The 15,996-nt window shown below is 36.9% G+C and overlaps 1 protein-coding gene across 1 annotated transcript in view; it reads left to right on the forward strand.

The window, feature by feature from the left end:
- The window catches only part of GLDC (glycine decarboxylase), a 39,012-nt gene that overhangs the window by 11,521 nt on the left and 11,495 nt on the right, over nucleotides 1–15,996 (forward strand). The window contains exons 3-14 of the mRNA XM_058170011.1: nucleotides 3,019–3,154; nucleotides 7,030–7,194; nucleotides 8,179–8,256; nucleotides 8,495–8,642; nucleotides 9,361–9,557; nucleotides 11,998–12,094; nucleotides 12,410–12,515; nucleotides 13,238–13,377; nucleotides 13,814–13,894; nucleotides 14,340–14,437; nucleotides 15,089–15,173; nucleotides 15,256–15,297. Of these exons, the coding sequence (XP_058025994.1) occupies nucleotides 3,019–3,154; nucleotides 7,030–7,194; nucleotides 8,179–8,256; nucleotides 8,495–8,642; nucleotides 9,361–9,557; nucleotides 11,998–12,094; nucleotides 12,410–12,515; nucleotides 13,238–13,377; nucleotides 13,814–13,894; nucleotides 14,340–14,437; nucleotides 15,089–15,173; nucleotides 15,256–15,297 (1,373 nt within the window). The remainder of the gene's footprint in view (nucleotides 1–3,018; nucleotides 3,155–7,029; nucleotides 7,195–8,178; nucleotides 8,257–8,494; nucleotides 8,643–9,360; nucleotides 9,558–11,997; nucleotides 12,095–12,409; nucleotides 12,516–13,237; nucleotides 13,378–13,813; nucleotides 13,895–14,339; nucleotides 14,438–15,088; nucleotides 15,174–15,255; nucleotides 15,298–15,996) is intronic.

Genomic DNA, 15,996 nt, shown 5'->3' on the forward strand with positions numbered 1-15,996 from the left:
CGCATAAGTGTGCCCACACATTTGAAAAAAACAGGAGGAACTTTAATCATAACATCACAGCCACCAGCTTAACTTTCTTTGCCACAGTCTGTAGATGCCCTGGGAATAATGATGGCAATAATGATGGTAGATAATAATTTTAAGGGTTAAAATAAAGACCACACCATTACTAGCCATGATTCATAACAAGGTTCATATCTCATTAGATCTTCTCATTTATACTGCTTATATAAATCTAAGTATTGTGGCATGGGTTTTTTTTTCTGAATTCAGGTCATGTTTGTATAGGACAGTTCCTTTAATTCTCCTAATAGTATGCAGGCATAAACAGGCCTTAGAAGCCCAGAGATACTGCTGCAGTGGTCAATGACCTGGTTCAAGAAGAAAAAGAATGATGTCTTAGAAAGGCTCACAAAGGAAAATGGCAACCAGCTTAGGTAGAAATACTAATTATCACAACAAATATCTTAGATTGATCAAGATGGTCTGCTCTGCTCCAAAGTTGATCATTTTGAAGCCAATAGTCATGAATCCCAGCAAATACCCAAGAATGGAGACAAAAGAATAAGCATCTTAAATCAGTGGTGGTCAAATGGTTTATAAATGACCAGTTCATTCATATTAAAAAAAAAGATGTAGCAAGAGAGCCGTGGACAGTGTTGCAAAGTCTGTTTGAACCTGAATGTTTAAACAGCAAGCTGTGCCTGTTCTGCGAGTAATTTAAATGAGGGTCAAGAAGAAACAGGAAAGGCATGAGAGTTTGAATTCTTTTAATGGTATCTTCACTAACACTAACCCTTTGGAAAAGACAAGAGATGGATCTTACATTAAAATATATCAAAAGCTGATCAAGAGCAGGGATGGGGGAATATCCATAGGAGGGCTTTGTACAAAGTCAGAAGCACTATCCTTTTTCATCCCAGAATGTTGGCTCCAGGTAAGGACTCAGTCTCTAAATTGCAACCCGTCTGTGATGCATTTGAAACCACAGTAAAAATAATCCAGATACTGGGCTACTTTGGAAAAGACAAATCAACTGGAAAGTTTCCAATAATCAATAAAGATAGTTAGGTCTTCTATATATTGGCATGGTGACAAGATCAGACAGCGCATGCTACTATTGTGCAGAAGAAACTAACTAACTGCTGCTACAATAAAAAGTTATATGGAATATTTTAAAGCCAAATTGCTAGAAACCCCAACTTAAAATGTGCTGGATCTACAGATTTACATTTCTCAAAGCTATTTTGCCATTGTGCTCTGATGAAATTTGCCAAGTTCTTCTTCAGATACTCTAACAATTAGAATCCTGAGAGCTATAGTTTCACTTCAGCTATTATTTATTAACACTTGTAAATTAGCATTTCCTGTAATTCTTTCAGGAGAAGCAGTATTCTTCAAAATATCCTCCTTTATTTCTGTACAGCAGTTTTATTATCCAAGAAACAGGATTTGTTTTATCATTTACTATAAAGGTAGAAAAAAGATTTCGTATTGATGTTCACATTCCTTTGTAGAATAGACACTGATTAACTTGCAAGCACTTCCAGAATATGTATTTAGGATATTAATTCTACAATAGTACCCTGTGATCATACAGTTTTTTAAAATTATCATATGTTTAAAGATAACTTGCAGCTGTTCATGAATGCTAAGCCTAGTGATATTCAACTATGTGCTGAGGGATTTCTTCTGTGCATTCAGTGTAGATCTGTATAATTTTATATTCCTTTCAATTTAAGCAGCACAAGGATATTATTGGAATTATGGCAAAGCCTAATTCCAATTTGATTAGGAACCAGGCTTCAAAGAGATTTGATCCTCATTGGAAAGGCTACCAATATGACTGATTTCTCAGATGACTGATTTTTTTCTCAGTATAGTTTCAACAGCAGAATCCATGAGAAATGTAACCTTTCCAGCAAAATATATGGAATTGTCCTCAGACTGATAGCAGAACATTATATTTTTATATAACTTTTTCTGTGTAGTTTAACAAAAGTTGGCCCCCGCAGACTCCACACATTAGTTCAGCATGATGCTGTTGTAAATGTGATTGATTTGCTTTTAGTTCACGAGATGTCCAAATCCACACAAAGGAAGACTTCATGATAGACTGTATAGTGAATGGGGCAATGTGTTAAGGTTAGCTATGGATGAGTATAAATTTTATTTATTGATTTATTATGCGAATATCCTACCTTTGATTCAGAAACTAGAGACAGCGTGTATAGCATCCTTTCCTTGAGTTTCATCCATTCCTTAATGATTGCACCACATGAAATCAAGGAAATAAAATCAGTTTTCCAATTAAGTAAAATTAAATCAATAAAGCATTTTTCTCCATATCACACTTTTCTTAAATGTGGGGGATGTGCTGAAAGACTTGTTAAGTTTTTGACATAACAAGCTGTGTTATTGGGGCAGTTAAATTCTAGTTCAACCAGCACAGTTTACGAGGTGACTTTGTACTCTCACACTAATGTGCCACCCAGGATTCTTGCTGTGAGAGAAAACAGGAGGAAAGGGCGCTACAAAGACATGATTTATGTCAAATAGACATAAAGAAGCAGCGTGAAATGAAAGAACTTGCTTAAAGGTCTCAAGTGAGATAAAATAGTTGGTTTGCTTTTTATTGGTGCAAGGAAACTACGTGGTTTATGTGAAAATGCTGATAAAATAAATATAACTCCTTTAAAAATGTAGTTAAATATTTTAAGTATACTTTTGTCCTCAAAAAGCTCTTGAAAACCATATTGTTACACTACTCCTCATAAAGAATAAATGTAACTGAAAAGTTCTGTGTATGTTATAATAATTGTGAATAATCACCCATTTCTATAAATTTCAAAATGAGAAACAGGCAAAATAAGACAGCTGAAAAAGAAGGAACAGGGCGTTAACTCATGTTGCTGACCACTATATTCTCATGAAAATAGGTCAACTGGTGCAAAAAGCTTGACATGTTTAACCTTTATTGAAATCTTCACACAATATTTTCTACACATTTCTTTCTAGGTGAAAATGAAATTCTTGAAACTTTATACAGTATTGCCAGCAAGAATAAAATCTGGAGATCATATATTGGCATGGGTTATTACAACTGCTCAGTCCCTCCAGCCATTGCAAGGAATTTGTTGGAGAATGCTGGATGGTAATGTACCATTTTTATCATTAAACACATACACACACACACACAGAGAGAGAATGCATTGTCCATGTCAACATGCTGGAGAATGTTTGAACATCACAGTTCTAATTTACAGTGGTTCAAAAGAGGTCCTGAGAGAAAAGGCAACTATTAAAAAAATTAAAACTATCTTTATATTTGCTATTTTCCTAGCTATAATGTAAAATCAGAAGTTGCATAAGTAATCCTTTTAATGCATTGATTCATTTATATAAAAATTATAGATTGTGTAAGAATCTTGCTGTTACCTCCCAGAATATTTATGTATGTATGGCAGTGTTGGAAGTGACCATAGTACATAAGGATCTTTTCTTGATATGTGCAGAGTATAAAAATTACAAATACTGAGAGATGAAAATGGTTGTTGAACCTCTTCCTATGAAGTCTAGTGTGAGGGCTACACATCACTAAGACTGCAGTGAAGTTTAGAGTACAGGCAGTGCTTGACTTACAACAGTTCATTTAGTGACCGTTCAAAGTTACAATGGCCCTGGAAAAAGTGATTTATGACCATTTTTCACACTTATAACCATTGTAGCATCCCCATGGTCATGTGATCAAAATTCAGATGCTTGCCAACTGACCCATATTTATGATACTTGCATTGTCCTGGGATTGTGTGATTAGCCTTTTGCACCTTCTTACAAGCAAAGACAATGGGGAAGCCAGATTCATTTAACAACCCTGTTACTAACTTAACGACTGCAGTGCTTCACTTAACTCGAGGATTACCTGTGCATGATTTGTTTCCCAAAGCAGAAGGGCGATCTGCCTGTGCTCTGCCTGGGAAGAAAACCTGTTGTGATATGCTCTGTAATTCTTTCCAGCCCAAAAAAGCAGCCATCATAGATATTGAGGCGGCTCGCCCGACCTCTTGTCTCCCTCTCTCCTTCTTGAAGACAAGGTGCCATTCCCCTGGTGGATTCAAGGGATGGTTTTGCCCCTCGACCACATTTTTTTTCTTGCTACAAAACAAAAGCAGCAAGGCCTGTAGGGAAGGGGGGCTGTTGGGCAGACTGGAATGTCAGTGTTTGCATGCTCCAATTAGTCAGCTGGCAGGAGCTGTGGCAATATTGAGTTTCTTGGGAGAAGGTGCAAATGTGAGTCTGAGAGTTTGGTGTATAAAAATATTGACCGTGTGGAAGTTCCTGTACACTGCTATTAAGTCACAAAAGTGCCTCTGTGCCCAGCTCAGGATATCATGGACAATTTCAGACAAACAAAGGTGCAACTCTTCCACACAATCCTCCTCCTTTTTGCCAAGCATAATAGAGAGAGGGAGGAACTAATACAACTGTCAGCCGGTTAGAGATTTTTATCAGCTTTTGATGATTGATTCCTTTATTTCAATTGTACGGATCTGATTGTAAAGGTCATGGTGTTAAGCAAAATAAGCTTATTCTGTTTTGAGAAGATATACAGAAGAGTTACATCAGATATCCCATTTGTAGGCACATTCTGTTCTCTGTTATTAGCTTTATTCTAGTAATTGTTTCTCAAATTGGGATCACTTCAAATATTAGGATCTACAAAGCATTTCTAATTTTCATTACAATTGGCCCTGAGGTCAGGTGCCATTACAATTTTCAAAACAAGTTCATTCAGCTTTTTTTAAAAAAGGTGTTTGTTGGCACCTATATACCAATGGTGAAATCCATTTATCTTCGCTACAGGTTCGGGAATGGGAGCGTGCAGGAGCGGGCACGCACTATGCACACGTGCACCTCTTCTGCGCATGCGCAGAGCCTTCTGCACATGCACAGAGGGTGAAAAATGGGACGTAATGACATCCTGGCGTGTGGGCGGAGCCTCCCACTGCTGGTGCTACTCGTTCGCGCAAGCTAGATAGATCTGGCCAGATTTCACCGCTGTTATATACTCATAATTAGAAACAAGAAGTTTCAATAGTTGGCATCCTAAGTCACAAAATAGGCCCACCAGTCTCTCTGAAAGCTTGAATGCATATAAGAGAAAGATTCTGACTTATTTCTTACAAGGTTCTCCCATTTTAAGACAACTGTCCCATTTTAAATCTTTGCCTTTACCTGTACTGGAGGTCCAGTTAACACAAGCAATAGTCCTTCTGGAGGATGTCATTTTGGTTGTTGATAAGCGAAATTCACGTGAAATTCAGCAGTGCAAAAGAATTATACTTAGAAAAAAAGATAACAGAGAATGAAGGACAGTCATTGGCTGGTCAAGGTGTTGTTGTTTTTTAATGAGAATACATTTCCTCTCATAATACCACATTATTACAGTTGTTAAAAAATGAAAGGTTATATGTGTTCTTTAAGTTATTCCATGCTGTTGTTTTTATTTATATACAGTGAAAAGAACAGGAAAAGCTTATTCCACAAACAAAAATAGCTTGGCTCAATAACCTACAAACAATTGTTAATGGCATAATGTTATGGGGCTGAGTTAGACTGAGCAACCTAGTTGTGCCTGGGTTTCTGAATGACTTCAGACTGTGTTGCCCTAGAAACTGAGCTAATTTAGTAAGTGATGTGACATGAACATAAATGAATGGGCAGAGAATTGAAAATATGCTTGGCTTCTTGAGGGACTCGACTCTTAGTCTAGACTTAACCCTAAAAACCCAGTTTACCTTCAGTCTTTATTGCTTGTGCAGTATTTATTTATTACTTTTTCATGTGCTATATTTAATTTACTTACATTGCACAATTTTTATCAGTTTTGCAATAATAGTGGTCTGTGCAGTAATATTTCATGGGAAAATTGTTAAGACATAGTTCCACATATTTAAGTTGAGGTGTCATTAAGAGGGTTAATCTTTACTCTCAGATCTTGGATAGTTAGCTCCTGTTGCAAACCGGTAATAAAGGTAAGTAGAACCCACCCCTGAGTCATATTACCTACTGTGTTTTCTCTATACTGCTTTCAATATTTTTTTATTTAATATGCTTTAACCTGAAATCACTACAACCTCGATGACAATAAAGATTTTGAATTAGTACTCCAATAGTACCCAAATATAACCAATACCATCTATGTTTTGTGTGTATATGTGCTTTCAAGGGAAATAAAAAATAAAAAAGTTTTAATAAATAAATCAGGATTTTTTATTACTCTACTATTGTAGTAAGGGCTAGTAAATCAATCAACAGTAATTTAAGCTATAATACATTGGTTTTTTATATGCAAAATTAATATTTTTAATTTTATGTATCTTTATTCCTCAAGACCCTTAATTTATCCTCACAGTAACAATCCTGTGATCTTGGGCTAATAGAGAATACTTGGCCCTTAAATTCAGAGGGTGTCTTTTGCAACATAATTATTAGAATTATTAAGCTTTATGTGTACCTTCCGTTGGCACTTCTTTGACATATTTGTAACAACCGTTTTTGTCAAATGATGTTAAATATTTTTCCATCCCTTTGAGTGACTGCTAGGTAATATTAGAAATACAGGAAGTCCTTGACTTACAGTCATTTGTTTAGTGACTGTTTGAAGTTACAACACCACTCAAAAAAGTGACTTATGACCGTTTTTCACACTTAGGACTGTTGTAGTATCCCTGTGGTCACATGATCAAAATTTGTATGCTTGGCAACTGGCATGTATTTATGATGGTTACAGTTTTCTGGGATCATATGATCACACTTTGCAACTTTCTGACAAGCAAAGTCAACAGGAAAATCAGATTCATTTAACAACTAAGTTACTAACTTGACAACTGCAGTCTGTCACTTAACAACAGTGGCAAGAAAGGTTGTGATATGGGGCAAAATTCTCTCACAGGATTATCTGTATGGTTCTGTAGTATTCTTTGAGTGGGGAAAAGCTTAATGGAGAAAATGTGTTGCTTTTAATAGGGTGACTCAGTATACCCCTTATCAGCCAGAAGTCTCCCAGGGCAGGCTGGAGAGCTTGTTGAATTACCAGACAATGGTGTGTGATCTCACCAGGATGGATGTGGCTAATGCCTCTTTGCTGGATGAAGGAACAGCAGCAGCAGAAGCCATGCAGTTGTGTCACAGGTAACAACCTCAGATCATAAGACTGCTTTTGGAGGATGTAAAGTTCCTCAGAACTTTAGCGTTGGGGGCAAGACTGTCCACAAGGCACAATATTGTCAAAAAACAAAAGTCAAGATGCACATAAAAACAGGTGAAGTTTTGATCGCAGCATCCTGGCTGCCATCTTGAGTTTTCCCTCACAGCCTGGGAGCACCCTCGAATACGTAGTTGTATGGAAGAGACTGAAAACAGCATTGGGCCTATATTCTAAATCAAGTGTGTCCATCCTTGTCAACTTTAAGACCTGTGGACTTCAACTCCCATGAATACTCCATGCTGCGTAAGGAATTCTGGGAGTGAAGTCTACAGTCTTAAATGTGAGAAGCTTGGGTACCCCTGATCTAAATGATAACATAGAATAGAATAGAATAGAATAGAATTTTATTGGCCAAGTGTGATTGGACACACAAGGAATTTGTCTTGGTGCATATGCTCTCAGTGTACATAAAAGAAAAGATACGTTCATCAAGGTACAACATGAGAGAGAAACACCAAAGGGAGATGTAATATTTGCAGCGTGGCCATTGATAATTTGTGGGAAGCCATATTTCTTGGCAAATAATGTATGAGTAATATTTTTTCCTCGGTTTCCTCCGTTCCTAACATCTATTGTTCTGAGATATGGGAACAGGATATGCTGTTTGGTAAACACAGTTCATCACCCCTATTAGAGGCAGCAATTTATGTAATCCACTCAGAATTCATACTAAAATCATGACTTACTTCGTAGTTATTTCCCTTTTGTGGACTTTGGTAGATTGTGGGCTTGTTTCCTTTTCCAAAGTTCCTGGAAATAGAAATGTGAATTTTAGATCAGGAGATGTCAAAGCCAATTAAAAACAAGATGTTTGTCTGCATAATAACAAGCAGTGGAAACTTACCAGTTTAGAGTGAACTTTTTATGACTCATTCTGAAGTAATTTTATTGTTTTCTCCTTCCAACAGGCATAATAAGAGAAATAAGTTTTATGTCGACATCAGATGCCATCCTCAGACGATAGCTGTGGTGCAGACCAGAGCAAAGTAAAGATTTAGACCTTTAAAAAAAAATTAAAAGAGCAATCTGCTTGAAATTCTTTTGTAATGTAGTCTGTCTTAATAAAATTGACTATTGTTTTACTTAAAACAATTTCAATTGAAGGCTATCAAGCTGACCTTTAACTCTGTATTTAATATTCTTGCTTAAGTTTCTTTTTCTTTTTTAAATCGTATTCACTCCTGGGAAATGACTTTGTCTTGGTATGTCATTATTGCTTTCCAGATACACTGGCATAAATGTAGAGTTGAAGCTACCTCATGAGATGGATTTCAGCGGTAAAGATGTCAGTGGTGTCTTGTTCCAGTATCCAGACACTGAGGGGAAGGTAGAAGACTTTACAGGCTTGGTTGATCAAGCCCATCAGAACGGGGTAATTGAAGCAATAAGAATATTTCCAACCTCCATATTTATGTCTGGCAGTGTAAATGTACCTTAGGTCAATGTCAGCTTTTCCAGTCTAGTAAGTTATTGGACTCATCGCATTTCTGTACCCCCACAAAACTCCCAATCTCCATTTGATTGCAATAGAGGTAACTTATCTGTGAAGGTAGTCCTCAATTAACAGTTACCTTGTGTAGGAATCATTTGAAGTTATGATAGTGCTAACATAGTGTAAGCCGCCCTGAGTCTTAGGAGAAGGGCGGGATATAAATGCAAATAACAATAATAAAAAAAATAATAAAAATAACATGCATTTATGGCAGTCATGTGATCACCATTACAATCCATACTCATTGTTCTGGGAACAACTCCCATGGTTATCTACATCAGCAGTTCCCCAACCTTTCTGGTGTTGCGGACTGGCGGTGTGTGTGGGGGGGAGCTGCATGCAGTGCGCCTGCTCATCCACCACTTCCGCGGCTCGGTTCCAGTGAGCCGTGGCCCAGGGGTTGAGGACCCCTGATCTACATTACCTTTTGGGAAGCTTGGAACCCTTACATTTTTTGCTTTTAATGTCTAATGTTTTAATCCTGTAATTGTTTTATTCTTATTTAAATGTTGTAAGCTGCCTAAAGTCACTTGGTAGAGAGATGGATGGCATACAAAATGTAATAAACAAACAAACATATTGGCTTCTCTTGCATCAGAGCCTGGCCTGCTGTGCCACTGATCTCCTTGCCCTCTGCATTTTGCGGCCTCCAGGGGAGTTTGGAGTTGATGTTGCTTTAGGTAATTCCCAGAGGTTTGGGGTGCCTCTTGGGTATGGAGGACCACATGCTGCCTTTTTTGCGGTCAAAGAGAATCTGGTACGAATGATGCCTGGAAGGATGGTGGGAGTTACAAGGTACGTTTCTTTTCTGTTGAAAATCTGAATCCATGTTCTTCTAAATTCTGAAGGGATTATACATGGACTGTGAAAAGTTCTAATCTTCTTATGTATTTTCCTCTTATCAGAGAGCATGGAGTTGTTCTTTTTTTCTTTATATCTTTAGCTGATTTTAGATCATACAGGTAGTCCTCAATTTACAATAATTCATTTAGTGACCCTTCAAACAGTACTGAAAAATAGTGATTTATGACCATTTTTCACGCTTACGATCATTGCGGCATCCTCATGGTCATGTGATCTAAATTCAACTGCTTGGCAACTGACCCATATTTATGACGGTTGCATTGTTCTGGGCTCATGTGATCACCTTTTGTGACCTTCTGAGAAGCAAAGTCATTAAGACCATGTTACTAACTTAATAACTGCCGTGATTCACTTAAAAACTATGACAAGAAAGGTCATAAAATAGGACAAACTCACTAAACAACTGTCTCACTAAACAACTGTCTCACTTAGCAACAGAAATTTGAGCAGCTGAATTGTGCTCAACAGCTCAATTGTGGTCGAACGTCGAGGACTTCTTTTAGTTCTAGAAGATTAATTCCTCTATAATTACTCTTCTAAAACTAAATCATGCTACTGAAATACATGCTTAATATCAAGTTTACTTCCATACCCACCCCTCACACAAATTTATACGCATATATACTTACCTGTATCCTGAAAATGTCAGGGAATTGCGCAGCAGCTGTCCAAATGAAGCCGGAGACACTAACACAAACTTGTAGTCTTATATATATATAAATATATTTAACATTCAGATTTACATCAGTCTTTGTCATCATCCAGAAAGAAAACAAAACACAAGATAGTCAGGAACGCAGGAACAACATGAGGTAAATTAAACAGTATACAGGACACATACAAGACAAAGGGAGGGGGGGAAAAGGGAAACGCCCCCTTTAGACTTACGGCAACCAATCATAGCGTAGATTGCCTCACGCATGAGTCAGCACTCTCTAACTAATCAACTCCAACTGTCTGTTTTGGCCTACTGTACTCTTCACTGTTCCTAAAGCTACTAAATTCAATACCCTAATGGAAAATGAATCTCTCCTGAAGTAAAAATGGAACAGGTGCCATTAAAGTAATAATGTTGCTGTATGTCAAGCCCAAACAATTCCAAGACCTATAATAAAATAGTCTCAGGAATCCCTTTGGTTTGAGATTAAAAATAAAAACATCGTGGTTCCCCCCCCCCCAATAATTAAGGCAGATATAGGAAAACACTTGCAGAGGAAAAAATAGTGATCAGGAGCCCAGCAATTTCCAGTTCAGGGTTCCTTTGCACACAGAAAGGCTTTGGTGTCTTCTCAAAGGTTCCGTGTTCGTTTCTCTGCATTTCCCGCACACTTGATCGCTCCCTTCTTTTTAACCTGTGGGTTGATGAAAAAGGACAATTGTAGAGGATATCACTGTCCAGTCCAGGTGTGTCCAGTTAGCCAATGTGTAACACTGTTTTCAGCAAGGCTCTTATGTTCTTAATGGGAGCTCTATATCCATAGTATTGTAAGTTTCCAGAACTCTAAGTAAGGTCAGAATGTATTTATTACAGATAGAATGCTCATTGTCCTTTCCTAAAGGACCTTATATAGTAGATTCTCTGTCTCCAGCATGTTGCCTCAGGGCAACAGTGTGTATGTGTGTGGACATGTTCGTTGATTCACCATGCATTCTGACTTCCCTAATTTAAACTTTCCTTAAGCTCTCTTCAATCAAAAACCTGAACAAGGTATTAAATTGATAGAAAGCAACGCACCAGCTTCGAACATAATCCAGGTTTCCAACAATGCCTTTGGACTCCAACTAAATTCTAAAATGATTAATACAATGGACTCTAGCCCCATGTTGCTTTAGCCTTTTGATATATGTGATATTTTGTGATTGGCAACTGGTGTTTGTCCCATGGCATGTTCTCAAAAATATAAAAAAGAAAAGAAAAAGGGCCACTAGATTTGGGATGCAGGAATTCTGAACACCACTTGATGGCAGCAACAAGTCATGAGTTTCTGTATTTCTTCGCTGCCATCTAGTGGCAATTCAAATCTATGTTCCCAGATCTGGTACTTGTACTAAAAAAAGTTAGGAATCCTTAGTTTGAATTGAGGATTGCATTGTCCATGATGGCATAGCTGAGTAGCCTCTTTGCAATGCCTTGTTTCATAAATATGCAATTTGTCAAACCGTAGTATTACATCAGGTGATAGCAAAAGGAAACTGCCTTGATTCAGGAATAATTTAAAGAGAGTTTTATATTCTAAATTATTCATTTTACTATACATTTTATTTTACCAAAAATATTATTAATCACTTTTTTGTTAACAAAACCAAATAGCCTTTGTTTATTTAAATCAAAGAAAGTAATATGTGTTTCCTTTGTTTCCTATGTTTCAAGAGATGCTAATGGAAAAGAAGTATACCGACTTGCGCTGCAAACCAGAGAACAGCACATCAGGAGAGATAAAGCTACTAGCAATATCTGTACAGCGCAGGTGAGTTTTTCTTCAATCATTGATTATATATCTGAACTAGACTGTGTTATTTCTCTCTATCATATAATATATATGGGTATGTAAGTATATGCATAATTTTTATTTATTTATTTATATTTTTATCATGTTTATGTAGTGTATATTTGAGGTGGAGATCCTTTGAGAACTGTATGCAATGAAATTTTATTTTAATGTATGGCGATTAGTGTACATTTAAAGTGACAGTAAAGTTATTCTAAGTCTACATGATGTAGTATCTGAGTTGCCTCTTGTTAATACACATAAATTTACTTAATCCCAATTTCTGCTTCTTAGGCCCTTCTGGCTAACATGGCTGCAATGTTTGGAGTTTATCATGGTGCAAATGGATTAAAGCACATTGCCAAGAGAGTACACAATGCTACTCTAATCTTAGCAGAAGGTGAGTGAACCTTCAGACTTAGGAATACCCTGTTCAAAAGGAGCAACTTTAATGTTGGAGAATTTGAATAAACTCCGAAGACTACACTGTAAATAGCAATACCAATAGCACTTAGATTTATATACCACTCTGAGGTACTTAAAACACTCTCTGAGCGGTTTACAATGTCAACATATTGTCCCCAACAATCTGGGTCCTCATTTCATCGACCTCAGAAGGGTGGAAGGCTGAGCCAACCTTGAGCTGGTCAGGATAGCCTGCAATACTGCAATCTAACCACTGTGTCACCACAGTTCCCTTTCTTGATACAAGCTTTTTTTGGTTGACATTGTAAAGTGTAATGATTCCTAAAATAGGTTTGTAAAACAATTTAGAATAATTTGATTAGTACTATGAAGAATCAGTCCCCAATGGTCCCAACATAGTTGCCAATAGCAGCCAAATTTATTTGTTTATATACCACCTTTTATTATTTTTATAAATAACTCAAGGCAGTGAACAGGCCAAATATTCCTTCCTCCTCTTAAATTTCTACACAACAACAACCCTGTGAGGTGAGTTATGCTGATAGAGAAAGAGAGAGAGAGACTGATCCAACGTCACCCAGCTGGCTTTTATGCGTAAGGCAGGACTAGGACTCAGCTTCAAATTATAAAAAACAAAAGACATTTTGAAGACAACTGTGCATAAAACCTGAGGGGGTTTGTGTTTGTTTATATTAGGTCTGAAGAGAGCAGGTCATCAACTCCAACATGACCTATATTTTGATACCTTGAAAATCCAGTGTGGGTGTGGCATCGAAGAAGTCTTGCAACGGGCAGCCCAGAGGCAGATAAACTTTCGGATTTACCCTGATGGCACAGTAAGTGACAGCTTAAGGATACTCAGGTTCTAATGCCTTTATTCGTTATCATTTTCTCTTTAAAGAGATAAAGAATATCCAATATAAAAATTTCTAAGAAACTCTGAGGATGGTGGTGTTCTTGCAGACATTTCACTACCAAACTAGGTAACATCATCAGTGCGCTAGGAAACTCAGTCATTGTTGCAGAAGGGAAGCTGAGTAAACAGCCACTGAAAGTGTGTTAGAAGAAAGAACATCCAGAAACAACATTTTTAAATTGTTGATGTTCATAGTAATTATTAGAACACTATGCATTAGGGAGTATCAATAAATATCATTCAGATTATATATTCTGCTATTGTTTCAGTGTAGCTCATTGGTAGCACATATTGAAACATGCATTGCATTGATGAACTTAGAAGTTGTGTCCTTTCTTTCTTTCAACTGTCAATAGCTTGGAGTTTCTCTTGATGAAACTGTAAATGAAAAAGACCTAGATGACTTACTATGGATTTTTGGCTGTGAATCTTCAGCTGTAAGTAGATCACTGATTAGAAAACAAAATAACTAATTGATCAACATAGAGCATAACTGAGTCAATAAGGTCCATAGTAATGCCTGGATTCTCATCCATTCACTAATATCACAGAAAGTACTGGGTAAATATTTTAAACTTTCAGCAGTGTGAAGAGAAATTCAATAAAGCAACTTGTATCATTCCCAAATTTAGATAACGATTTTAGAAGGTATGCTTGCAGATTGAAACTCGATTTCTTTTGAAAATAACTAATCCTGTTTCTGAACTGAGCATATTTTACTTCATAATGGATTATACAAAGATAAATGCAATCCCAGCCAAACCACTGAAGGGACAGCTTTCTCTCCCCCACCCCCACACCAAATAGTTACTATCCAAGAATGAAATCCAAATTAATTCTGAGAGGAGAAAAGAGATTGACTGCTTCTTTTATGTCTGAAAGGAATTAGTTGCAGAGACTATGGATGAAGAAACAAAAGGCATTTTTGCTACTCAGTTTAAGAGAACATCAACATTCCTAACACACCAAGTATTCAACAGGTTTGTAAAACCCTTTGGATTTTTTTTTTTATGTTGGTTGATAAAGTAATACAAAGATGAAAATGAGGCATATGATATTCCAGAAAAACAATGCTGGAAATATTAAGCTACTAAGTTTGCATTTTAGGAATCTTGTTTGCACTAAGTTTACAGTTTTTGAAGGGAAATTGTGTAATTTGACCAATTAATAGCAAACAACACACAACTAAAGCAAAATGCTTATGACTGTACTATGGTATGCCTTTTATTTGTATGCCCATTTAAATACAAAAGTTTCATCAACATCAGAGGTGGGATTCACTTACCTTCCCTACCGGTTCGCAAATGTGAGCATGCGCACATACTTCGCTCACACACACCACCTCTGCGCATGTGCACGGCCTTCTGCGCATGCACAGTAGTTGCGCATTACATCCGGGCGGGTGGGAGGAGTGTCCCGCAGTCACCGCTACCGGTTCGCGCAATCTGGAGAGAACTGGCTGAATTCCACCACTGATCAACATACATTGATAGTCAGCCTGGAAAATGAGCAAATATGAACATTACTAAGAGAAAGAATTTATTATTGATCTGACAGATGACTTGGGGGCATAAATAGTGTTCAGCTATTATTATTACCTTGGTTGTTAATGTAATTTTTTGTCTCTGCAGCTATCACTCTGAAACAAATATTGTCCGGTATATGAAAAGATTAGAAAATAAAGATATTTCTCTTGTTCACAGCATGATTCCTTTGGTAGGTATAAATTGAAAAGGGGGGAAAATATAGCTGTTAGTTTTCGTGAATAAAATCCTGATGGTATGTTTTCTTTCTTTAGGGATCCTGTACAATGAAGCTGAATAGCTCATCAGAACTTATGGTAAGCTGTTTACATTAATGTATTATTTTTATGAAATACATTTCAGGTAACAACTCAGTCATTTTTTGTGAACATTAAATAAACTCAAAAGATTTTGGGGTAGATTGCCATCTGTTTCTCTAAAAAAGAACAATATAGAATTACATTTTGGTGAAGTCAACGTAGAGGTGATCTTCTCAGTTATTTTAGGTGGATATTAATAGTTGAATTTGGCTTGCTCATAGGATCGTTGTACAGAATGATCAGATGTGCAAAATTCTGTTATTATAGCCAATCTCAATAAAAGTAGTTTTAATCTTCTTTAGCAGAGTTGATTTCCTGGTTTGGTCTATGTAGTGGGGTTGACATAAATTTTGCAAGTCTCATTATGCCATACCATCTCCCTCTTCTTACACTGAATCAGGAAGGCATCTACCTGAACCTCTTCCAAATAATATCTGTCTGTTGTGGACTGAGGGCATGTTTGAACCCTCATTGCTATGGTAATGGAGCTTGTATATCTCCATCAAGGTCATTTTCCTTGCTCTCTACAATCACCAAGGAATGCACACTATGACTTTGGCTATTGCAGGTCAGATGAGGAGGATAAATATTTCACAGTCTAAACTAAAATAATTTATAATTGACTGAAGAAATAATTCCTCTAGTTACTTTAGAACATGTATACTGATTTCATTTTCTGAGCTATAGCAAATATGT

Source organism: Ahaetulla prasina, chromosome 2 (assembly GCF_028640845.1).
Source record: "Ahaetulla prasina isolate Xishuangbanna chromosome 2, ASM2864084v1, whole genome shotgun sequence".
NCBI classification, from domain to species: Eukaryota; Metazoa; Chordata; class Lepidosauria; order Squamata; family Colubridae; genus Ahaetulla; species Ahaetulla prasina.